The sequence below is a fragment of the Barbus barbus genome (assembly GCF_936440315.1).
Source record: "Barbus barbus genome assembly, chromosome: 20".
Lineage (NCBI taxonomy): Eukaryota > Metazoa > Chordata > Actinopteri > Cypriniformes > Cyprinidae > Barbus > Barbus barbus.
This window is the reverse complement of record NC_136748.1, coordinates 4,976,506-5,003,245: the sequence shown is the minus strand read 5'-3', so window position 1 is coordinate 5,003,245 and position 26,740 is coordinate 4,976,506. Positions and strand designations below refer to the sequence as shown.

Sequence of the window (26,740 nt, the reverse complement as noted above, 5' to 3'; positions counted from 1 at the left end):
CCCTTAAGATTTTATGTCTGGTTGACTTCAATTTTACATTGCAGGTGGGAAAAGACCTGACATGATTTTAATTTTTTTTTTTTCTTCAAAAATCTGCCATTTTATATGGTTTAATTGCATCTTTAAAGAGCTAGAGCATGTGAATTTTCACATTAACATGAAAATATCATTTCTGAGCATGCTATAATCAAACTGCTCACTTTTCTATCCAAATGCAAAATGTATTTAGGAATAAAATAATCTTAACTCGAATCAAATATTTTATAGCCTGTCTGGGAGCATATCAATGGTCCCAGTCTCCCTCCTAATTTCTGTGGTGTTTGACAAAAAAACTTAAGGTGTCATTGCTACTACCAACTGGTAAGAGTGGAGATCATTATGCATCCATTTCTTTGAATTGTGAATTAAAATATATTGTCTTATCTGTTGCTTTCAAATATTGTAATAAAAAAATTTACTAATTTCCATGTTTAACTCGTTTGATAAAATAAAAACATTTGACAGAGACATTAAAACAGTATATTATTTTTACTCCAAATAACCAAAGTGGTAAAAAAAAAAAAAAAAAGATAATAGAAACATGTATAATACAGCTGACAATACAAAATACAGTTGTGGTGCAAAATACATAATTATTTCATGCACGTCAGGCCAGTCTCTTGTGCTCAGGAAACATCCATCCATCCATTCTTTAACAACCTCCCCAAGTCAGTCTTGCCACATGGTCAGTCTTCTGTTTTGTTGATTTAACAAAACCAAGAAATTCCATCTCTGAAACAGCCTGAATAAAACGAGCGCTGTCAATGTTAAGAACAATACATATTAGAAATATAGTTTTATAGACAACTTTAAAGGCAAGTAACGGTGTACAATTAACACTTTTTACATTTATGAGTCACAAGCTTTTATAATTTAACATTACCTCTAAAAAAAATGCAGTAACTACTTTATGAAGTTAACAATTAAATAAGAAAGTTTTTCATTACTAAAACAGAATGAACAAAATGTCAAAAAGGATACTGCTTAAGGCTGTCAAATTTGCCACCCTCCTCAGAATTAGTATCTTGGTCCTCAGCAGCTGACATCACAGTCACAAATGCCTGAAAATGTCAGGTTAACACCGTTAGAAAAAAATAACCCACCTCTACATGTGATTTTGATTTAGCATGTTTATACCTCAAGCCAGTCATATAGATTTATGAGTCTTCCACACTCAAGATGAAGCTTGTATACAATGCAGAGGTCTGGTGCAGCACTGGAGATTGTGCCGGTATCTGTTTTCAGGCTTTCATTCTGCAGCAAAAACAGAGCATTAAAACTAATAGACCACTATATTGTATGAGAGGAATGTTGGACACCAAACAATACTTTCATTGCATGGAGAAAAAAAAAAACACTGAAAAATGTTCCACAGTAGAAAGTTAGTCATGCAGGTTTGAAAATAAACAAGGGTGAGTAAATGATAATTATTATTTTTGGGGTAAACTCCCCATAATACATGGATTTGGGCAGACTTCCAAAGACATCACTCAACCTGTGTTTTCAAGTCCTCTTAAAATCAAAATTGAATTGGTCTTAAGGTTATCTATAAGCTAATGTGCCCCTAAGCAATGACACAATTCACATTTAGAAGGTATGCGTGTTCAAAATTTAGACACTCTTTACCTTCAATACGATCAGAAACTTTGATGACAGCATTCTGCCCAGTGAAATGCTCTAGTATCTGAAGCGTCTTGACCCTTACATTACAAAAAGATGCTAAAGCTTCATCTGAAAATGATCACTTGTTCACACATTTACTATTTTTCATATAGTGAATGGCACAATGTGCATTATATAGGTAACAGGGAGCAATTCGGACAATGTAAAATTGCATTCCATTGGGGCATCTGAGGCTGACAAATTGTCACAGAGAGACCACAAACATATCTGACCCAAATGATTTGGCTTAAACATTATTTGGTTTTAAACATTCTTCAAAATATCTTCTTTCGTGTAACAAACAAAAACGTTTTGAAACCATGTGAGGGTGAGTAAAAATATTAAATATTTGCAAAAAATCTTATACTACATCACCTCTGGATACCAACAAATTTAAATATTGAATGTGTGTAAATATTGAACAAAGTAATATGCAATTTCAGCTGATAAATTTGTTGCCTACAAAATGTTTGATTTATGCCCCATGCCACCTTTTGTTGATGAGAATGAATTTTGCATCTCCAATACTCTCAGAAGCTTGTGTACCAGTATTAAGAACCGCTGCTTTAGGCCTCGTTTACACTAGTGCGTTTTAGTTTTAAAACTTTTCCTACGGTTACGCCTATCGTTTACACTACTCCGGCTTTTTGAAAATGCTGCAGACCCCGTTTTAGTTTGAAAACTCTGGGGTTGCATTTCAGTGTAAATGGAGCAAAACGGAGACTTCGGAAAACGATGGCGTGGCTGCCCACATTCGCACATCTACCTATACATATCTATGGTTGTACCTGCATGAATGGTCACGTGACATGCGTTTTAGGTTGTGTAGTATAGACGGAGATCGTTTCTGAAACGCAGTGGAAATGCCAGTGTAAAGAAGGATCATTTTCATTTTAAAACGAAAATGCACTAGTGTAAACGGGGCCTTAGACTGAATTCGTCCCTGAAAAGCAGTTCTGGCTGCATGTGTCCTTAGAATACACCCAGAAATGTGATGAGTGTTGAATCTACCTTATGTCTATTCAGCTAATTTATGCTTGAGTTTGGGAAGCTCTGCAATGCAACATATTGGCTCATAAAAAGGTGAAGAATTGTATATACTGTGTCTCTTTGAATTTTATTTAAATACCTCAACTGAATAAACTGATTAGTCAAAATGAGTGGTCAGTTACCTGCAAGTAGTAGAAAGGATGACTGAGAGCAGTTTGAATGGATGTCCGTGGGGTAACATTGAGTCGCTGTCTCAGGACCCCAGAGTTACTGTAGTAGCACACTTCATTAAGCGGCTGGAGTTCTGCTGGAGTCAAGTATTCTCTGAAGAGAGACCCAGAAATCTTATACTGCATAAAGGATTTTGTGAGAGAAGCAAGTACTTAAGCACACCTTGCTCATAATGTTGTCTACTCACCTCACAAGGCTGTCAATAAACTCAATCACATCACTTCGAAGCAATTCGAATGGATTCATTCTCTTTGTTCTTCGGGACTCTTTTTCAAGCAGAGTCTGCGCACAGAATCATGCCCATGGTTAATTTTAAATCCACCAATGTTATTTTTCCAAAGCTGAAACCAGAGTACTTCATTTATATTATGGTCCTATAATCTAGTACTTGGTGTGGTCACAATACCAAAATTTCTGTAGAGTGCTGAGTAATATTAATGAACTACATGTACTTACTATATTACGTTTATATTTACATTGTCATTTAGCAGATGCTTTTATCCAAAGCGACTTACAAATGAGGACAATGGAAGCAATCAAAATCAACAAAAGAGCAATGATAAGCAAGTGCTATGACAAGTCTCAATTACGCAGTAAAGCTAAAGTCTGAGCGTCGTGGTTTTCACTCGCTCCGAGAGCGCTCCACTTCCGCTCCATCACAAGTACAATTCATGCCAACGGCCGGTAATATAACTGCATATTCAGGAAGAATTCACATGTTAAACATATTTAGCTAGCTTGATAGAGAAGGATCACTCAAACCAGAAAGAATGTGAAGGCTGATAGTTTAAGGAATTTGTTTGTTCCTTTTAGATACTGAATATTTTCAGTTGAAAGCATGATTTAAACAAGTAGCTACTACAACACTTATTCACTCGCAATCGCGCTCTCGATACAATTATAATCTTTCAGTGCTACTTCTGTATCCGATTTCGAATGAGCAGAAATCTGTAAGAAATGCATCGATCCATAGGTAAAATAACTGACGAAAACGTACTATTTTCATCACAAACTAAATTTGCACTGCAAAAAGCAGCAATTATACCTGTTAAAGCTGACAACCATGTTATTAGCTTGTCATGTGGTAGGAAAAAAGTTTGCACACTAGTGTTCCAATAAGCCACTTTGAAACTCTCCTGTTATTTTATTTTTTAATATACGTTATGAACAGAACTGTGATATTATTTAAATACTTTAGACGAGGAGCAAAGGCCGAGTGGTGTTTCTGGTATCAGTGAGCGAGGAGTGGAGCGGAAGCGGGAAATGGTGAACCCGGAGCTGGAGCGGATTGATTATTATATGCTTGAAGAGCGGAGGGGAAATTGTTGCTGCTCCACTCCGCTCACGTATTCTGCCGGACACCACCACAAATGTGACTTTTTGATAATGACTGTCCTACTACAGGATTTAAACACAGAGTAACAGCTCACTACTACTTCCAAAAGGTGATTTGTTTTTTTTTTGGCCCGATGCCAAACTTACGTGCCAACCCCTGTTCTAGAGGGCACTTCTGAAGAAGTGAATTTAGGTAAAGGGATGCAGAGCTTGAACAAGGAGTAATAAAAATGTCAATGCCATGTTGTGTTGCCATTTGAGGCAGTCTACATTAGATGTGTCAAAGTGAACATTCCAAATCCATTTGTCCTGTTGGTGAACGTAACGCAATCATATGGAGTACATCAGAAATAACGAGGCATGCATTTACTGTCTGTGACGCATTGTGCCACATGCAGTGTAAAATGTACTATTGAGGGTTGTGTCGATAGACAATAGTATCGTGTATTGACAATAGTCAGTTATCGCTGATTCCACTGACAATAGCAAGACAATTATTATTGGGTTGGTATACTGTTTAATTAATATTAAGGCTTATTTGGCTCATTTCTTTTTCTGCGTTTTTACAGTGTTGCATGTTATAACCAATCACGCATGATTCCGTTGAGTTTATGAATGCAGTGGCCAATCAGAGGCGCTCAGATGAGTCATCGCTGAAACAGCGGATTTTTGTTGTTCATTGTGCGTGCTCGCTGACTGAATTCAGCTCTCTTGTGAATTCTCTCATCATAAACAAAGTGCAACTGTATGTGCAATGCATAAGATTTATCCATCATACAGTGTAGCTTCACTTCACTGATTATAACGGAAGTGTTTTATAAAGTGCATAAACTCGTGCAAGTCTGACGTCAGTGATGATGTTATCTGGCAATGTAAATGTTCTTTTCTCATTTTCTGTAGCTGCTGTATCAATAAGTGAGGAAATGTAAGCATTATAATTTGTAACTTACAATGTTCCTATTAAATTATGTTAAATACAAATTAAGTCATATTAGCCTTTCGTTGGAGTTGGTTCACTTTCCGGCAATGAAACTAAGTAAATATTTAAAAAAATTTGCATGATAATATCGTGTACCGGCGATCTCACAGGCTGACAATAGGATGATATGACAATTAAGTATATCGCCCAACACTACTAGGCACAAAAGCACTCTTTAGCTCCACCCACTTCCATGAAGCACAGCAAATGACATAACACTCTCAAAATATTTAAAATAAAGACATCAAATACTATGCCTTTTGAAGCTGAAAGAGATCTGTTCTCTGATATTCCATTTTTCCTGAGATGATGCCATTTCCAGAGGAATCTTCTGAAGAGACACCTGATATGCAAAGCAATGTATTACTAAGGTTATTGTGCATCTAGTCATGAATTTTTGAATACTTTTTTTTTTTTGCAAATGATTACAAATGTTAAATAATTATAAACATCATGAAAAATTCTAAATTAACCAATTGTAGCATAAAAGGTCAATTCCATTTTTACCATCTTTAACAACAAAAGTAAATATAAGTGCTTTATTGCATCCTCTGTCATTAAAGTAAAACTTTACCTCAAGTTTTTTTTTCTACACTATAATGCAGAAAACAGATTCAGGCAAAAATCACATTCAGAAAATATAAAACATGCTCCCCCAGTGAAAGACATGACCATGCCCACCAACTTTGAGGCAAAAACTAAATTTATTGTAACACTATAATTTTAAGAAAGATTTATATCTACTCGATAGGGTTGGGCGATGTCTACAAAATTGGCGTCGGACAAAGTCTACAGTGAAACAATGCGATGGACGATGAGATCGGGGGGTGGGGGTGTGCCTGAAGCGTGAATCCATATTGAGAAAGACATAGGAAACACATAACGATTGCTAACGGTTGCCTGTTACATTACAGTACATAAAATTTCACTTACCACATAAAAAGAGCAAGGAGAGATGACTGAGGAGATGGCAAATGCTTTGCAGATCCTCAGCACCACTGACAAACATCTAATCTCGTAAAATGTGTGGCAAGTACTCCATAGTATAAACAGAGTAACTCACGCGAGATCGCGAATCTTGAATGTGTGAAAGTGAAACTAAAAAGCAGTCATGCATTCAAAAGCAGTTTCAATGCCCAGCATAATAGCGGCTCCCTAATGCCGGCAGTATAATTACCCAATGATATAACTGCGAGAGAAAGTACTGAAATGTGTATTTTCCTCCCATCTCCTATTCCCTTTAGGGGTTCACATAAACGTGAACACATTTTATTTCCAAACACGGTATTGGGATGTGGCGGATTGCGTGGGGTATGGGGGCGGTCACGATGTCGGCTCAACATCGCGATGTCTATCAGCCATCGGTGATGGACGATGATATCGTCTATCGGCCCAACCCTACTACTCGATACTATAACAATAATAATGCCAATGACTATGTTCTGTTCATTATAAGTGTGCACTGCAGATATGTTGTCTGCCGCTTAAAACAGCATGGATTCTAATTAGTTGTCTATGTTTTCAATGTTCATCAGCTGGCAAGAGAAAAGCTGAGCTTCTTATTATGTTGCCACATATATACTCGAGTTGGGAATATGCTGATAATACAGTGCACATACATGTACAAGCATCTTTTGTGTCTTAAACAGCATTCTAGCAATAAACAGTTGGATGGAAACACCAAGATGCACAAAAATGCAGATAAAACAGTTGTCCGAGCTGAATAAATGTTTTATTCAGTAAGAAATTGTGCAAAACCACCATGGAAACATGTTTTCTGATTATATTTCTTTAAGTGACTTGTAAATAATTTGCTAAGAGAAAAAAAAAACATCCCAAATGTTTCCCTGGTAATTCCATGGGAAAAACCAAATTGGTATACATACGGTGTCTGACTTACCCTCCAGCGCTTCCAATCTGCCAATAAAATCTTCCAATTGTTGCAAAACATTTTGCATTCTCTTGGTACAGGCAGATTTAAGAATTTCAGCACACTTCCGTAGAGCTGCAACAAGCTCATCTTTTGCAAGAATCCTGCAAAAGAAATATGAACTAAGTGAAGAGTGACACTGAAATTTATTTATTTCTGACCAGACAGTAGACTACGTTACCCAAGAAGCTGCAAGGCTGAGCCATACTCCTCTGTCTCCCACAAATTCTTCTCAATGCAGGATACATGCAGTTCTCGTATCTATAAGCAAAAAGGGCCAGTTTTACTAAACAGGGCAAATTAGCGCGAGAGCACAAATCCTAAACAGCGCCGATGGACGTGGAAATTTCTGCAGGTGATTTACTAACAATGCGCAAATTAAAGAACACAGACGCAACATCTCATTTACATATCGACCAATGCAATATACCAAGCACAGGGCAAATTAGCTTTGTTGCAAATAAAGAATAAAGAAATAAAACAGCCACAGTACGTTGAAAAGAACTGGAGGTCAAAAAATGAAGGTTTGTATGAAGTTTTGATAGACCTGGTATTGCGTGACTCCTAGTTGAGGGTTTAAAGTCATCTTTTATTTCCTAAAGCAAATTAAAAACAACATGGCTTGGCAAAACGATATGGTCGGATGGTATGTTCTTCTGGCATTCAAAATAAATTAATATAGGTTGAAAAAATCCTCTCCATTCTACCATGCACTCTCTGTTCCCTGCGGCGCCTCCTCCTAGCAACAACGGCAGCCATTTCAAGCGCAAAATAGTTTAAAACATGCTTTTTTGGGGTGTTAAATAATGGCGCAAATGCCAGTAATTTGAGAAGTGCAAACGTTTGGATTCTCTCCCCTCCTGGATTTTGCGTCTGAAAGGGAAACTCCTAGAAATGCATATATTCAAAAAGCTCAGGCACAAACATAATGTGTCCATGCCTTTACAGCACTAATTCTTCACTGTGCGTCTTTAGTAAAAACTGACAGTACTATTACAACTCCAAAAGACGGTTTGCACTGGAGCAAGCTGTTAGTAAAACTCTGAGCATTAAACACTGTCCATTCACTTTTTTAATTGTAAATACAGTAAAAAAAAAAAAAAAAAAAAAAATCAATGATCAAAAAAAAGAAAAAAAAAGTGTCACAGCGGCAATTTTCGATTGTATAAAGTTAAATGTCAACTTTCTCAAGTCACTGGTCATGCCTACATCTTGTCGCCAGCAAGTCACGTTCACTTGTGTTGCCGGTAGTCATCAGCTTTCCACTGAAAATCATGCAATCTTGTTGCTGTCAATTAGAGGTGTGCGATGATGATTTTTGATCGTGGATGATAAAAATGTCTCCACGATCTGCTTTTGAAGAAATATCGTAGTATCGTGCTACAGCGCACATTATGTCAAATACAGTTCTGGCGCCTCCGTCTCTATATACTGTACAACACGACATACAGCAGTAGAGTTACTCTGACAGGACACTGCACTTATTCACGATTGCAAAAGTACATTATTTGCACACAAGCCTTGCTGGTTAAATGTTTCATTCGCGCGCTGGTCTGACGTGCGCTTTTTCTAATCGCATACACCTGAAGCACGCACTAAAAAGCCTGTCTAACAGCGCCTGATTACTCAACTAAGTTATCTTTTGCGCTAATACTGTCAAAACACACAAGGTTTACATACAGACTCAGTTGGTTATCTCTAAAATGAAAGTAAATAGTTAAGAGAAACAGATGTGTGCCTGTATATTAGATGCGTGCAGCTCTTAAAGGGACAGGACACCAAACATGCTGTCGACTGTCATTAAAGGGATAGTTCACCCTAAAATTTCATTTGTGTCATTATTTACTCACATGTTGTCCCAAACCTCTATTAATTTCTTGTGCTGAACCCAAAATAAGATATTTTGAAGAATGAAGGTAACCAAACAGCAACTGTTTGGTTTTCCACCTTCTTCAAAATAGCATTTATGTTCAGCAGAAGAAAGAAACTCATTCAGGTTTAAAAACAACTTTTGAATAAATGATGGTATAAAAATAAAACATTATGACAGAATTGACAGACAGATGACAAAATGTTGATTTTTGGGGGAACTATTCATTTAACCTTAAAACAACAAAACGCAAAAGAGAAAAATCACTCACTATTCTTGACTGAAAATCTTTAATTCAGTTGCTTTAGGAATCAGTCTATGTAGTGTTTTATTTTTATATTCCTGTTTTATATATTATACTCCTATTGTACCTGAAAATAAAGCACTGTTTGTTTTATTTATATATTATGTGTATTTGTAATGTTTGGCTGTAATGCTCAGACAACTTGTAAAACCAAAATATTAAAACCAACATGACAAAGAATCATGATAAAATCGTGATATTTCTAAAATAAAATCGTGATATGATATTTTTTCCCATATCGCCCACCCCTACTGTCAATGTGTTTCCAGCAGTGTGACACAAAGTTTACCTTTATGCAAATAAGCAGTACAAAAAGAGCCAGCCAACAGCTGTACCAAGATGACTTACTACTTCTGGTGAAATTCTTAAGGGGACACTTTAAAAAAAATCACACCCAATGGACACTTTATTAATCCATAAGGCCACAGGAGTTGATTTGAGAATGGCAATGAATGGTTTTAAAGCACTGTTTCTAAAAGCTTCAGTGAGTTTTTGTGCTGTGCTTGTTTCTTTAGGTTTAGGAATAAAGAGTTCCCCATTCACACAGAAAAGCTACAATTGCCTTATAACTATAAGGGATTGTTATTTAATACATATAAAAAAAACTTTGCTTTGAAAAGGTTGGTTACGCTTTATTTTAAGGTTGTCACAATTATACATTTAAATACAGAGTAATAATAATAATTAACTACATGTACAGGGTTTGTCTTAGGATTTCCTTGCATGTAATTACGCATAATTTATTGTTATTATAATAGTAAGCACATGTAACGTGCAACAAGGAAACCTTAAAGCTGTAGTTCTAGCCTACGTCTTGGAATATATGACCCAAATAATAATTTTCACCAGATATTGTCTGCCACGTTTGTTCTGACCAACTGAGGAAAAAAAGCACTACAATAAATGGCACTACCAATGGTGAATAAATCTAGCGATCACTTAGCTCATATCACATCAAACTGTGCAAATTATTATTATTGTTAAACTTTGTTCTCAAAGTGTTAATGTTAACAACATCAGCATTGCATGACTATGAGTATAGTGTGTATTAGCATTAGGGTTGGGCGATGTCTACAAAATTGGCATCGGACGATGTCTACAGTGAAACATCGCGATGGACAATGACATCGGAGGGGCGGGGGTTAAGGGGTGTGCCTGAAGCGTGAATCCATATTCAGAAAGACATGGGAAACACATAACGATTGCTAATGGTTGCCTGTTACATTACAGTACATAAAATGGTACACGAAATCCGTCTTTCGGATGAGACGTTAAACCGAGGTCTTGACTCTCTGTGGTCATTAAAAATCCCATGGCACTTCTCGTAAAGAGTAGGGGTGTAACCCCGGTGTCCTGGCCAAATTCCCTCCACTGGCCTCTATCATGCCTCCTAATAATCCCCATACACTTGATTGGCTCTATGACTCTCTCTCCTCTCCACCTGTAGCTGGTGTGTGGTGAGCGCACTGGCGCCGTTGTCCTGTGGCTGCCGTCGCATCATCCAAGTGGATGCTGCACACTGGTGGTGGTTGAGGAGAGACCCCCCCACATGATTGTAAAGCGCTTTGGGTGTACAGCAATACACAATAAAGCGCTATATAAATGCATCATTCATTCATTCATTCATTCATTCAAAATTTAACTTACCACATAAACGGAGTAAGGAAAGATGACTGAGGACGATGGCGAATGGTTTGCAGATCCTCAGCACCACTGACAAACATCTAATCTCGTAAAATGTGTGGCAAGTACTGCCGCTCCATAGTATAAACAGAGTAACTCGCGCGATCGCAAATCTCAAAAGTGAAACTAAAAAGCGATCGTGCATTCAAAAGCAGTTTAACATCATGAAGTCTATCAGCCATCGGCGATGGCATCGTCTATCGGCCCAACCCTAATTAGCATGTAGATTTCAATTTCTGTACAGTCTAATCTCTAATTGTTATACCATTCAAGAAATTATTTTTTCCCAAAAAGCTATTTAATCTTCCTTCGAACTGCTTCTCTTTAAAATACAAATCTTGTGTAATCCCAGGCACATTTAAAACTGGAATATCATTTAATTTCAGTCACATGTGTTTCATAAACACATTATCCTTTCTGGATTCCAATCCGCCATAAAAATTATTAAGTTTAATTATTCAAGCTACTCTGAGAAAAGGCTATAAACGATCCGCCACCTGCAGGATCCTCACATATAGCCTATTTGCCAGGTAAACTTCTTTGTTTACATATGTGGCATAATGACACGGCAGCATGCTCCAATTTCCCGCAAATTCCTACCAGTACCACTCAAATTAGAAATTAACCATTGTGAATTGGGCTAAAGGCAACAGTTTTGAACACTGGCTGGTTATATACATGCTCAAATATTGATTTCGGATCATTTTCAACCAAAAACAGTTACGGACTGCAGCTTTAAAATAAAGTGTTATCAGCAATATTAATTGAAAACCATGCAATTTCTTTATGGTTACGAATAGGGTTTGGTTTATGGTTAGTTGCATTTAATGCATTATTTATTGTTAGTACTATAATAAATACATGTAACAAGGACCATGTAAAATGGGGTTATCAAAAGGTGTACTTACATGCTTTCCTAGAGGAAACTTAGGCAGTGAAGAAGTCAAAGAGTGCAGACACTGTAGAATGGGATAGTAATTTGTGTGGTATTTATGGAGATTTTTCAGTAATTTTTCACATACTTCCTGAAAAGATATAAAATCACAAAAAAAGATTAGTATTTATTAATTTATGATTTAATGCCATGTCAACAGCAATGGCTATATTTATGGCAAAAACAATTCAATCAATATTGTTTCAATATAATGTTTACAAAAATGTAACAATTTAGTTTTTTTTTTAAAAAGTCAACATTCAAAATAAAATAAAATAAAAACAAAACAAAAAACAGCAATAATTATATGCAGCCTTTATATTATATACATTTATATATTATATACTATGACTAAAATTCTTTCAGGAGAAACCTTTTTAAAAATGTCGATTAATATATTTCCTGAATTAAGACTGTGTGTAGTATCATTTAACAATGGACATTCTATTAAAATATGTTCTGTACTCAAAAGACTTAAATCAAACTTTTTTTCTTCCCCTCTCAATAAATATGAATGAGAGAGCCATGTGTGACCTATTCTACCTCTCTACACAACCTGTTCATGTCTATTTTCAAAATAATAACAGTTAACTCTGATTTAGTACTGGGTTCACTTCATATAATTTGTTATACATGCAGTCATTCCATTCAATTTGTCATTTATTAATATATGTGCATATTCAAAATAGGATTAACAAAAAAAGATTAGTAATGCTTTTAAACATTACTATTACTCTATATGTGCCCTAATAAAATGAGGGAACAAATTCCTAATTCATGGCCACAATTTAATTCAAACATGGGAATGAAAATTCATGATAACAATATACATTTTCCTGCATGTCATGTGAGTGTCTCTGTACAATACCAGTGTTGTAACACTAACAAATGTAAGATGCTCTAAAACATATGCCTACCTTGTGGTTTATTATTATGTTTAATTAACAATCCCAACAATAAGACAAACTGACTTATATTAACCACAAAAATAATGTCAAATAGGTAATTTTGCTTTTGCCGGTGGGGGCAGTGTGCAAGAAATGTAATCGGTGTATGTCTGAACACTGTAAAATCACTAACGATGACTACCACGGCAATTCTAATTTGCAGTAAAACATGCTCTTTTAGCTAAAGCCACTAATTATACATATGTCCTAAATTTGTACTTCCAAGTTTTTCAGTGAGATGTAGAAAAATTGATAAACACCACTGTCTTTTTAAAAGATTTAAACAGCAGTTCAGCAGAGAGAAGCCGCTTTGTTTCATCAGTGCAATGTTATATTTTTGTTTTTGATTACTAACCGAGTATCAGTAACAGAACTGATATTAAAAGACATATTCAACAAATATTGACTGCTTGGATCTCATCTATAGACATTACATTAAACGAGACATATAAGCCTGGTTTCACAGACAGGGTTTAGACCAAGCCAGCATTAGGCCATAGTTAAATTAGGACATTTAAGTAATTTTAATAAATGTACTTAGAAAAAAAAAAACATTACTGGTGTGCATCCTGAGACAAAACAAAGGCACTAAAACAAAGGCACTGTTGTATTTTAAGATCAGTCAGAGCAAATTTATTTCAGTTGAAACAGCTCAGACTTAGACTTTAGTCTAGGACTAGGCTTAAGCCTCGTCTGTGAAACCGGGGGTCAGACTTTTACTTTTAAACACACAGTGTTGAACTTTTTAGGTGATGAGAGAAATTTTCAGGGTTCCTACACATTTTTTCATTTCAAAATTCCATACTTTTCCAGACTCAAATTCCAAACCTCTCGGTAGATTTTCAGACCATATTTAACATATATGGTTCATAGAGCATTATTTTCAGCTTTATATTTGATATATAGTAGTCATCTGTCATTTTTTTTTCATTGATTTTCTCGAAGTGAGAACATACAGAGTCCTTAATATAACAAAATAATAAATCAATTAAAAATACAGACTTTTACATGCACACAAGAAACTTTTTTTGTGCCTTCGCGAAACTATTCACATGTGCATGGGAATGTTTTGCATGCTTACGCATTACAATTTCTAGTTTTATATAACCTATTTCCTTTGTGCATCACTGCCACTATGTACTATGAATAAAACGAGAGCAAGGATGCACATGAATTAACAGAGATCTTTTCTTATGGTAGTACCTCTATCAAGGTAATGTCCAATGTCTCTAATGTCCAATTTAAAACATCCTCTGTGGTGGTGGAGAAACCATGACACGAAATGGGCTGATGGCATAAAATTTGCCTAGTTCAAGGGTCTATAAAAATATCTGGTACTGTAAAAATACATTTAAAATTTGGCTTTCATTGGGACAACATGCCATATTTGAAGGCCTTGGGTCTCTTTAATGCATAGTCTGTGGTGGCCAAGAAACTGCATTGCGAAATGGACTGATGGCACAACAGGTGGCTTTGTGTGCATTGTCCTATATGCTAAATTTAATGGTTTCTTGTGTGCACATAAAAGTCTGTATATTTTTTATTTTTGCAAAGGTCCTTGAGTTATGTAATACGGTGCTAAGAATATAGGGTGAAGAAATCCAAAATGCTTATAACTAGGGCTGGGCGATTTGGCAAAAAATTTAAATCTCGATTTTTTTCAGAACATTTGACTGATTCTCGATTTTTTTTTTTACGATTTTTAACTAGTCAACTCGAAAATTTAACTACAACATGATTTAAGTAACTTTCTTTATTAACCCTCTAGTTAAAGAAAATTCTATTCCAATTTCAGCACACATGAAGTTGTCAACATGTTGTAAATGTTAAACAAATCACTTGTTAAATATCTTTACAGAAAAGATGCATAAACTACAGCTACATCTTGTACAAACTTGTCTTGTCAGAAATAATACGAGGAAAATGCTTTAAAAAAAAAATAAAAAATCTCAAAAATCAAGGTAATTCAAATTCAAAATGACTGAAGGTATACCACAAGTAGACTATTATTAACTATAAATGTTCTGTAAAAACAATCATGTTAATCACGCGTGCCGACATGCGGTTGGATCATTCTATTCTCTTTAATGTTATCACTCGCTAATTCTAACAACGCAATTCCTCAATTTCTAAAAAATAAAATCGTGGCAAAACATTAAATTCGAATTAATCGATAAAATCGCCCAGCCCTACTTCTAACCTGCATTTTGCATAATGAAAAAGTGCAATTCATTGTCATATTTGGCGATCAGTAAAGAATCATTAAACAGCTGCCATGAAACCTCACTTTTTGTACGATAATTTTTTTATTAAATTCTGAATTTTCTATTATTAAAAAAATCTAAATAGGGGCAAAAGTCTGGAAACACAAATATTTTTCCATACTCTGCTTTCTTTTTTCCATACTTTTCCAAACCCCGTAGGAACCCTGAATTTTATTCACATTGATCTTGCAATTTAATAATCGGATAATAACCCTGCTGTCTAAGAGGGTTACCAACTGGTTGCCATCTAGAGGACACACGCTTGACCTGATGCAGAGGAAATCTTTTAAGGTGAGAATGAACACAAGTATTAGTTACTACTATGCACAAAAATTAGCATGCTAAGGTAACTTAGCCATTAACATTGCTTAAAGTTAATCCGTTAACCCAAAGCTACATTACAAAGAACTGCCTATGATTAGTATGCTAGTCTGAGCCGATACTGGACATAAATTGTAAGAAGTATAGCAAAAATAGTGTTTTAGATTTGTGATATTTTAGTCAATTATATAGACTATTGTGGAATAATAATGTTACCTTCACATGTTCATCATTGGTAAGGAGTCGCACCTGTTCCTGGGGCTCCTGAGCCTCCACATACCTACAAAGACATATGTTCACTTAAGTGTGTAGCTACAGAACTGTTACTGAATCCCTTTACTGGAGTGAACATTGATGTGTATACCTCATGAACGAGGGTAGATGGCGGATTCGTTCAACGTTTTGTTTGCTCAATGTCTTGGCAGAAAGCAAGGCCTCTTGTTTTTGGCAGCAAAGCACGCTGAGAGGCTGGCTATTAAAGTGCTCCAACATGGAGAACTGAAAGAAAAAGGGTTTCATTAGAGTGCTAGCAAAATATCCATATTCCTTAAAGGTGGCATATCATGACAATCTGATTTTTTTCTGTGTTTAAGTGCTGTAATTGGGTCCCTGATGCATCTACCAACCTTGAAAAACATGAAAAAAAAAAAAAAAAGCCTAAAGCAAGCTTGTGAAAAAATGAGCCGCTCAGATTTCGCTCTCCCCGTGACGTAGAATGGGGATCTTATTTTAACATTACCGCTCCTTAATCTGCAAGTTTTCACCCATGGCGCCACCATTCTGTTTTCGTAAGCAACAACGGTGTACCAGTTCTAACGCCATGGCGAAAGTTAAAGTAAAGAATGCCAACTGTTCTGCACAGACGGGCCCAAAACACCATTTATTTATTTATTCATTTAGTCATTTAGCAGACGCTTTAATCCAAAGCAACTTACAAATGAGGACATAAGAAGCAATCAAAACTAGCAAAAGAGCAACAACGTGCAAGTGCTATTACAAGTCTTGGTTAGCCTAATTTAATGGTTTCATATACAGATAATTATTATTATTATTTTATTATAATTTTATTATAAAAAAGACAGATAAAATAAGATTAGAATAGAGAGTGCTAAAGTTAGAGGGTCAAGTAAAGATAGAACAGATGAGTTTTTAGCCGTTTCTTGAAAGATGGGTAAGGATTCAGCTGCTCGGATTGAGTTGGGCAGGTCATTCCACCAGAGGGGAACAGTTAATGAAAAAGTCTGTGAAAGTGTTTTTGTGTGTCTTTGAGATGGCACAATAATGCGTTGTTCACTTGAAGAACGCAAGCTTCTAGAGGGCATATAAGTCTGAAGTAATGAATTTAGGTAAAGGGTGCAGAGCCAGTGATGGTTTTGTAGGCAAACATTAATGCCTTGAATTTAATGCGAGCAGCTATTGGTAGCCAGTGCAAATTGATGAACAGAGACAGCGGTTATTTAGAGTCCCAGAGAGAGACAAGAGAGCAGTGGATTTATAGATTTTTTTTTTTACTGTATATTAAAGGGTTGCTCCACCCAAAATGAAAATTGTCATTAATCACTTACCCCCATGTCGTTCCAAACCCGTAAAAGCTTCGTTAGTCTTCAGAACACAATTTAAGATATTTTGGATGAAAAGCGGGTGTCTTGTGACTGTCCCATTGACTGCCAAGCAATTAAAACTGTCAAGACCCAGAATAGTATAAATAACATCGTCAGAATAGTCCATATGCCATCAGTGGTTCAACCGTAATTTTACAAAGCTACGAGAATACTTTTTGTACGCAAAGAAAAAAAAAAAAAAAAAGACTATTCAACAATGCGTCTCCTCTGTGTCAGCGTAGCGCCATTTTGGAGAATATCCGCTGGACGCAAGCAGCATACGCCGTGCGTTGTTGTGTCAGCCGCACCGCACGCATATGCTATTTTCATTCAAATCAAAGCATAAAGACATATCTGTGCAGTGCGGCTGACACAGAACAGCGTACGCTGCTTGCGTCCAGCGGATATTCTCCAAAATGGCGTTACATTGACACAGAGGAGACAAATTGTTGAATAATTGTTTTTTTTTGTGTACAAAAAGTATTCTCATAGCTTCATAACGTTACGGTTGAACCACTGATGTCTTTATACTTTTCTGGGCCTTGACAGACTGTTAATTGCTTAGTAGTCAATGGGACAGTCATAAGCCTCCCGGTTTTCATCCAAAATATCTTATTGTGTTCTGAAGACGAATTAAGCTTTTACAGGTGTGAAACGACATGAGGGTGAGTGATTAATGACAATTTTCATTTTGGGGTGGAGTAACCCTTTAAGCTGCTGCCACATAGATCTAATAATCATGCGATTTCTTTCCCAGCTGTTTACCTTCACAGACATAACCAACTGTTTTTGTAACTCATGTGTGTTTTTAACAAACGTGTATTTGACAGTTCAAGTGCAATAAGACATGAAAGAGAACTTTGTTTAGTACTCCCATGCCGTGTGACAACTGCTTCATTAAGAGCCGGGGGGGTGAAAACATTTGAACAGGATGATGTCCAAATATCATATTTTTCCATTTAGTACTGCCCTTCTGATGCGACAGAAGATACTTGCATGTTTCCTGGAAGACAAATTAAGTACAATTTACCTTGAGCTTCAAATTCAAAAAGTTTTCACCCCCGGCTCTTAATGCATCGTGTTTCCTTCAGGAACATCAGTGAATGTTTGAACCTTTTTTAATTGTTGTGTTTGAGTCCCTCAATCATCCTCAGTGTGAAAATGTGGATCTCAAAATCATACAGTCACTGCTGGAAAGGGTTCAAATATGCAAAAGATGCTGGAAAACTGAAGAATCTGCAGGACATGGAGGATTTTTCTGAAGAACAGTGCTCAGTTTAACTGTTCAGAACAAACAAGGGACTCATGAAGAACCATCACAAAACAAAAAAAACAGTTGTAGATCATCCAGGTAACCACACACAGTATTAAGAACCAAGGGTTCCCAAACTTTTGAATGTGGTTATTTTAATAATTTCAGCTATTTTTTTTGTCTTGTGGACTATATGTAAACATCTTTTATGGAAAACATCTTACTCAGGACAGCACTAAATAAAAAATAACATGCATTGTATATGATCTCTTATTTTGTTAAAATTATCCACATTTTCACAGATTCTGCAAGGGGTGCCCAAACTTTCGATCCCCACTGTATCTGCCATGTCTTTTTTTTGTTATCTTGAAAGGCTTTGTCTTTCTAGTTTGGCTGTAATGCTCAGACAACTTGTAAAAGCAAAATAGTAAAACCAACATGACAAAGAATCGTGAATCATGATATTTCTAAAAAAAAATATATATATATAAATGATAAAAAAATCCACCCAGTGTTTTTTTTTTATTTTTTAAATCCCCACTTTAAAATCCCCTCTCTCAAATCAAACTGTTCTGAGAGTCCTGTCAGAATGACGTATTCTGTACAGACCCCACCCCCGATAGTTGATTGACACTAGTGTCTTAACTTAGACCAGAGGTCCCCAACCACCGGGTCGCGACCCACTACCGGGCCGTGGAAGAATTCCTACCGGGTCGCGAGAACGTTCAGGGGAAAATGAAGTGAAGTGAAATGACATACTGCAAAGTATGGTAACCCATACTCGGAATTCATGCTCTGCATTTAACCCATCCAAAGTGCACACACAGCAGTGAACACACACACACCGTGAACACACACCCGGAGCAGTGGGCAGCCATTTATGCTGCGGTGCCCGGGGAGCAGTTGGGGGTTCGGTGCCTTGCTCAAGCATCGAGACGTGTTTCAGACAGCGTGGCATACCGATTTGATTCGTCTTTCACGTATCCATGTGTTTAAGATACATATGCATGGGGGGTTGCAGTTACGTCGCAATACTGGAAATATTTCTGTTTTAAACCATGAAGGCGAGCCAATGATATCACAACAGCAACATGCAAACTTTGCGCAATAGTTATGCTGGTGAACGTCTTAACTTCTGTCACACAGAAAGTGAAAGTAAAAAAAACTGATAAGAGTTTTCTAACGCTGCATTCAAGAGACGAATATACTTCAACATGTGCTGATAACAGTATAAATGAATCGACCCGTTTTAATGACCATCCACAACAACAACCCCACCCCCGGTCCGCAAGATTTTTCTCAAACCGTAACCAGTCCGCGGTGTAAAAATGGTTGGAGACCCCTGCCTTAGACCCTCCCTGAGTGAACTGTGAACTGTCCGCCTCCGGTGCAGGGGAAGACTAGATGTCTCAGGTGTTTTGTTGTTGCATGTAATAATGAATATAGCAGTCGTCATTCACTCCAGCATCTGAACTGCTGAAAAGGCAGAGGATTAACGTTACTTTCGCTTTGAAGTGAATGCGCCGATCTCCGATCTGCCTAAATGTGTCTATGTTCGCGCGAATCATTCGTGATCCAGTTTCATCTACAGAAGAAGTGAGTATAACGTTTTTTTTTATGAATCTTTGCAAATCGCCTTTCCTAATATGTGCTAGCCAGTTTCGCTAAAGTAAACAGTACTGCTTGTCAAACTAGGGAAGAGTGGGGTGGGGTCAGCATTCGTTCAAAGAGAGATGTAATGAAGAAACACGCTGTTGAAATCATTTTAACTTTGAGCGCCACTTTTAAAGCCTCAGCTGATCAGCAGAGCGTCGATGCTAAGACAGATTTTGCTTTCTTTAGACATGACAACCTATTTTCTCAAATATACATGCCTGAAGGACAGACGCAGGTAATCGCACGTGCTCAGTCGATCTCTCTCATTCGCTGTCTGTTTAGGCTTGTTAAGCGCAAAAACTACTGAGCCCCTGTACAAATCAGCATGGTACACATTATGTTATCATCATTACTAACTTATTTAATATTCAGTACACATGCACAAAGTGTAAAACGAGAAGGGCATAACCTTATACGAAAAAAGAAAACACGGCTTCTTTCAGTCTCCATAATAATGAAAAAATGTATGCTTCAATAGCAGAAAGCAAAAAAAAAAAACAAGCCAAATAAGTAGCACCACTTTTACCAATGTTTTTCTCAAAAACATTCCAAAGCAACAAAGAAACATTACACATGCCACGATGAAAGGCCATCTGAAAAAACTAAAACTTGTCAGCTCACCTGTAGGCCCTTAACAAAATTTTTAACAGAGAAGTCATGGTAGAGGAAGATGCCAACCAGCACCTGTATCACCCTACTGCTGAGCTTGAATGGGAACTGAGAGTTCAGAATGAGCTATGAAAAACAAACAATGACATCAGAAGAACATACGGAATAAGATTGTTGAAATTAACTTGCATTACAAATCGCAATGGTTATTTACCTTGTCAAAAACAGAGGCTAAATGCTGAGTACATGAGAGAGAATGAAAGACCTCAATGCAGAGCAATGATGAGACAGAGTGGGGAAGCCTGTGCTGGATAGCACTGGGAGACGTGGCAATGCCAAAAATAAAGACGAATGGAAGCTCCTGAGTGTATCGACTGTTAAGATAAAAAAAAAAAAAAAAAAAGATTAAGGATTTTCAGATCATGATTATATCCACTTTTCCATTTCAAGCATGCTACATTATTAGCATTTCCTGCAAAAAACAAACAAACAAAGCTTTCAAGGCATGCAAAAGAAAGTTATCTTAAAATTGAGTGATCTCAGGTAGTAGGTTCTATTTAAATGATGCTTCAGAGATTTGCCATGGCCTTGACAATCAACATTTGAATCTACAAACTTTCTAATGAAAGAAAAAAATCTGTGCAGCTTTTCAAAAATGAAAATGGGTCATCCATCAACTGAAACTGCTTTGTAAGGCTTACATTGAAAACTGCTTTGCTGATTGTAATGGAAGCAATTTACTTGTGACATTGCAATGTCTATGTAGACAGGGTGTAAAAAAATAATCTACAAAAAAATCCATAAAATAAGGAGTTGGAGCTGAATTGATGGCAAGAGTGTGAAGAAAGAAAACACCTTGCTAGCACTATAATATTATTCTATCACACTTTATATCACACTACTACTGCACATTTTACTACACAAATCCCACCTGCAAATAAGGATAAAATCCTGTAAAACTTGTGAGTTGAATGCCTCAAAGTCTTTGAAGATCACAACAACAGGCAAACTCTGAGGCCTATTTGTCAAGTTTTCGTTCCTTTGTGGAGAAACTTGGGTGCATTTCTGCAAAAGACCAATTATTCTGATTGTTAAAGTAGCTTTGCATACCAAGGTTAAGTAAATAACAGCACAGGGTCCTTTTAAAATTTCTACTACAACGTACCAAACATTGTTTCGCTTTAAGATTTTAAATCTAAAATAAGCATTTTATTCTATTTAAAACTTCAATTACATACAATACAATTACATTTAAAAGAATATAATTTACAAAAGAAACAATCAAAGAGCATCATCTGGAGTTTACATTACCATGGACCAAGCCCATTTCAGCAAGCAGTACCCCAAAATATATTCTTTCAAAATATAAACAAGTCTTTCTATTGTAGGTAAGCATAGTTTATGTTCTCTTGTCTTCTCCTACCTTGGTAACAGTCTTGTACCACTGACATAGAGCACTAATTGTACACTGTGTCCTCTGAAGAGAAGCTGTATCATCTTCCTGCTCTTCATCCTCTGATACTCCTATTCCCATCAGCTGCTCTAGAACCTTCTGAATCAAGAGCTTCACAGCTGTAAAAAAAGTGTTATATACAGAACTACAGGATTACTGTAAAACATGATTATACCACATTTTAATGAAAATATGCAAATGAAAATTATATGCAGATGAGGCTATGCATAAGTCATCGTAAGCTCCATATATGATTATTTTGCAGAGATGGGTAGAGAATAAAGCTTGTCTATTCAATCATCCATTGAGATTTTCATAAAAGCAAACTCTGCACAGATACAGATGTATATCATTTGAAATGTTTCACATGCGCAAAAATACACACCTGCACATTCTTTGGCATGAACAGACACCACAAACGGTGTGACAGAATCCTGAAGGAGATTACACAGACTTCGAAATGTCATGGCATGATCTGGCACATTTACCCCTAGATGAAAATAAAAGGTCAATAATTGACAGAGCTAATAGTGGGGCTATGTTGTATGTACCAATGTTTTTTCCATCACAACTCTTTAAATTACTATCGTTGACCTCTCCCCTCAAAGCCCACTAGAGAGGCTGAGTCGAGATGTAACACTTCATGTGATATCTATCATTAATTATAATTATATGTGCCGCTATACAATATATTACAATAATGAACATGCATGATATGCATGCATGTTATCGTGGGCACTTCAAAATACATTTAAACAATTTTTATTATTCATAAAGGCTGAAACTGTATTATTTAATGGATCTAAGAAAGCTCATTTGTATTTTTTAACTAACGTTAACAACTAATGTAACAAATGTAGTCATTAAGCAACAAAGTGTTACCTACTGTTCTTTATAATTCTTTAGCACTTTAATATGTTTGAAACATTTGTTTGCTTAAAACATTTAAATACAATGAAGAATATATCTGTTATAGTACAACAACACTTTTTTGCAACTTATTTCAATATCAACATAATACTGTGCGTGTGTGTATTATATATATATATATATATATATATATATATATATATATATATATATATATATATATACACACACACACACACATATATACACACAGGTACATCTCAAAATTAGAATATAGTGAAAAACTGCATTTTTTGGTAACATTTCAAAAAGTGAAATTTTCATATATATTTTAGATTCATTACATGTAAAGTAAGACATTTCAAACGTTTTTTTAGTTTTAATTTTGATGATTAGAGCTTACAGCTCATAAAAGTCCAAATCCAGTCTCTCAATATATTAGAATATTTCCTAAGATCAATCAAAAAAAATTATTTTCAAAGCAGAAAAGTTCAAGTTCTTTAAAGTATGTTCATTTATGCCCTCAATACTTTGTCAGGGCTCCTTTAGCACAAACTCCAGCATCAGTGAGGAATGGCATGGAAGCGATCAGCCTGTGGCTCTGCTGAGGCACTATTGAGCCTTCAGCTCGTCTGTATTGTTGGATCGACTGTTTCTCTTGAAAATATACCATAGATTCCATATGGAGTTCAGGTCAGGCAAATCAAGCACAGTAATATCATGGTCAGCAAACCACTTGGAAGTGGTTTTGGCACTGTGGGCAGGAGCTAAAGTCCTGCGGGAAAATGAAATCAGCATCTCCATAAAGCTTGTCAGCAGATTGAAGCATAAAGTGCTCCAAACTCTCCTGGTAGATGGCTGCATTGACTCTGGACTTGATAAAACACAATGGACCAACACCAGCAGACGTCACGGCACCCCAAATCATCACTGACTGTGGAAACTTCAAACTGGACTTCAAGCAGCTTGGATTCTGTGCCTCTCCAGTCTTCCTCCAGACATTGATTTCCAAATGAAATGCAGAGAGGACTTTGGACCACTGAGCAACAGTCCAGTTCTTTTTCTCCAGAGCCCAGGTAAGATGCTTCTGACGTTGTCTCTGGTTCAGAAGTGGCTTGTGAACTACTTTTCCTGAAGATGTCTGAGCGTGGTGAATCTTGATGCACTGACTCCAGCTTCAGTCCACTCCTTGTGAAACTCTCACACGTGTTTGAATCAGCTTTACTTGACAGTATTCTCAAACTTGTGGTCATCCCTGTTGCTTGTGCACCTTCTCCTACCCAAATTGTTCCTTCCAGTCAACTTTGCATTTAATATGCTTTGATACAGCACTCTGTGAACAGCCACTCCTTTCAGTAATGACCCTCTGTGACTTACCCTCTTTGTGGAGGGCGTCAATGATCGTCTTCTAGACCATTGCCAAGTCAGCAGTGTTCCCCATTATTGTGGTTTCAAAGAACAAGAGATACCCGGAATTTATACTGTAGAGATGGTCGTTTAATGAAACTCAAATATAAATTTGAGATTTATAATAAAGCTCTAATAATCAAAATTAAAACAAAAAAACTTTTTAAATGTCTTACTTTACTTGTGATGAATGTAAAATATATATGAAAGTTTCACTTTTTGAAAAAAGTTACAAATAAATGTTTTTCACGATATTCAATTTTTTTTTAGATGTAGCGCTACCTATAAAGAGAGAGAGAGCGAGAGAGAGAGAGTGTATTTTAGCAACAACAACAAAAATTGCTAGCCAATGCTTATTCTATTGCCAAGATTAAAAGGATCAAAAGATAAAGCAGTTTATCAAATGTGACCATATATGATTTCACAAATCAGGCTTCATTTTAAACAAACTGGTTTGCAATAACAAACCTGACCTAGTTTCTGTTTTCTAAATGTCCAACTCTTGGAGCTATGTGCATTTTAAAAAGTTGTGCTGGAAAATAAATAATAAACAGCAATGTTAGGCTAAGAATCAGGCCATACCCAGCATTAGAGCAGCTGTTGGGATTTCACTGGCTCTCTGTCTCCAGACATCAGATGAGCAGCCGCGACCAGGCTTTTTAATGAACTCTGCAAGACTGTCAAGCACCTTTTTATTCAACTGATCTTGTATTACCTGTGAAAATATATATTTATCAAGGAACAAACAGGTATTAGTAGACGAGCGTATTAATGAACTCGATAAAGCGGTTTCAGAAGCAGAGGAGGATGTACCTCGGTGTTCATTTGAACAGTTTCCCATAATTTCTGACAAATCCTGAAGCGATCGCTGCCCTTATCATCCAACAAATATCCACCTGCATGCCAATAAATACAACCAAAATGCTTGATAAGGGAGAAAAGTATTTGTTAAGTACTAAAAATGATTATGATTACTCACCAACTCCTACATGTCGCTTTCTCTTTTTAGAGGCTGACTTAAAAACAAAACATCCCTGAAAAACAGCATCTATAAGTCTGGCTATGTATCATAAATGTATTAATATCATTACTCTCAACAAAGTACTTCAGCCACATAAGGATTAATGAATGTCTGCTCAATGTTACCTTTGACACTGATGAAGTTAGAGGAATTTCGCTCATTTCTGTTCTTCAAAAACAAAAATCAATAGCGAACAAACTTCACTAAAACAGCAAACCACGTGTTTATGCTGCCGCCTTGTTCTTCTTCTTAATATTTTATGACACAGATTTCAGGCGCATTAGCGCCACCTGCTGTGTAGTACAACCTTGTTCATATTATCTCTTTATTCTCAATTCTGAATTGAATGGTCTTTTTCAGATCCTGCATTGAAAATTTTAATCATTCATCATGTCAACTCCTTTGTGAAATGTTTGTCAACTCAGTTTTTAAAGCTGGAAATTTTCTTAAGCCTATTGTTTTCTGCTGCTTAGGACGTAGCCTATTGTAAAGTGCTCTATGGTTTCTTCTTGATTACAATTCTTGTATCTCCCTATTTTATCCGAGGTATTATTAAGTGCATTATGTCAAAATCTAAGTCTAGAAGAAAAAAAATAATTTCGATTTCTCCTTGTTATTCTACCTTTCCAAACATTTCTTTAGCCTATAAAACCATCCTCTTCCTTTACATGTTGTTTAATTAAATACGGAGGTTTATCGACTGTATGTTGTCTGAATCTCAATCAGCACATCATCTCTGCTTTCTGTAGCTGTTTCCAACCTCATCGAAACTTAACTTGAGTCAGAACATGTTCTCAGTGGTCTATTCTCCTCGACCCACTGTAATGCCATTGGGATTGCAATCATTTCTCCAGTGTAGCCTACTGATAGAGATTTTCAGAAATTATTTGATTTTGACATTAAAATCCTACTACTGCATCTTAATATACATGAACATAATTGTTTTGAATTTCTCATGAACAGTCTCATGTCTACATTGGGTTGTGGTATTAACTATTGGTGAATTACTGACCATTTATTTCCATTTATTTTAGGTACTTTTGTTTTTCCATCTTTTCTTTCTCTCAGCATTGTTCTATGGCTTTTGGATGGTCTTGATTATGTCCTGACCCAGTACAGTATACATATGTACTACATCTCTACCCTTGCTCGTCTGACATTCCTCATCATGAACAATGTGAAAGTATATGCAGATGTCACATTAATAAGACAGAGGAGAGGAGCAAAATCATGGGATTTCACACTGCCCCACCACAGAGACATGTCTACTAAGCCAGAACCAACAGTGTGTCGATCAATATTTTATTAAGGTACTTCCATTGCACAGAATTTGTTAATGGCACCATTCATAATTCTTTCATATTTACAATCTCAAGTGAAAC

At 36.3% G+C, this 26,740-nt stretch overlaps 1 protein-coding gene across 3 annotated transcripts; it reads right to left on the bottom strand.

Annotated features, from left to right (window-relative positions):
* Positions 1-502: 502 nt before the first annotated feature.
* LOC306886415 (origin recognition complex subunit 3-like) lies at positions 503-25,612 on the bottom strand. Of its 3 annotated transcripts, none has more exons than XM_079443501.1 (20): positions 25,484-25,612; positions 25,317-25,371; positions 25,151-25,233; positions 24,920-25,052; positions 22,446-22,550; positions 22,031-22,179; positions 21,539-21,672; positions 20,822-20,981; positions 20,620-20,733; positions 15,854-15,987; positions 15,706-15,769; positions 11,932-12,048; positions 7,348-7,427; positions 7,137-7,270; positions 5,494-5,579; positions 3,110-3,204; positions 2,874-3,015; positions 1,177-1,293; positions 1,021-1,100; positions 503-797 (listed from the first exon to the last, which is right to left on the bottom strand). In XM_079443501.1, exons 1-20 carry the CDS (start codon positions 25,517-25,519, stop codon positions 692-694), a joined length of 2,124 nt encoding a protein of 707 aa, XP_079299627.1. In that variant the 5' UTR covers positions 25,520-25,612; the 3' UTR covers positions 503-691. The 3 variants fall into 3 exon arrangements, with proteins under 3 accessions (XP_079299627.1, XP_079299628.1, XP_079299629.1); XM_079443502.1 differs by having other exon boundaries at positions 512-781; XM_079443503.1 differs by having other exon boundaries at positions 512-797; positions 24,920-25,014; positions 25,484-25,589.
* Positions 25,613-26,740: the final 1,128 nt, after the last annotated feature.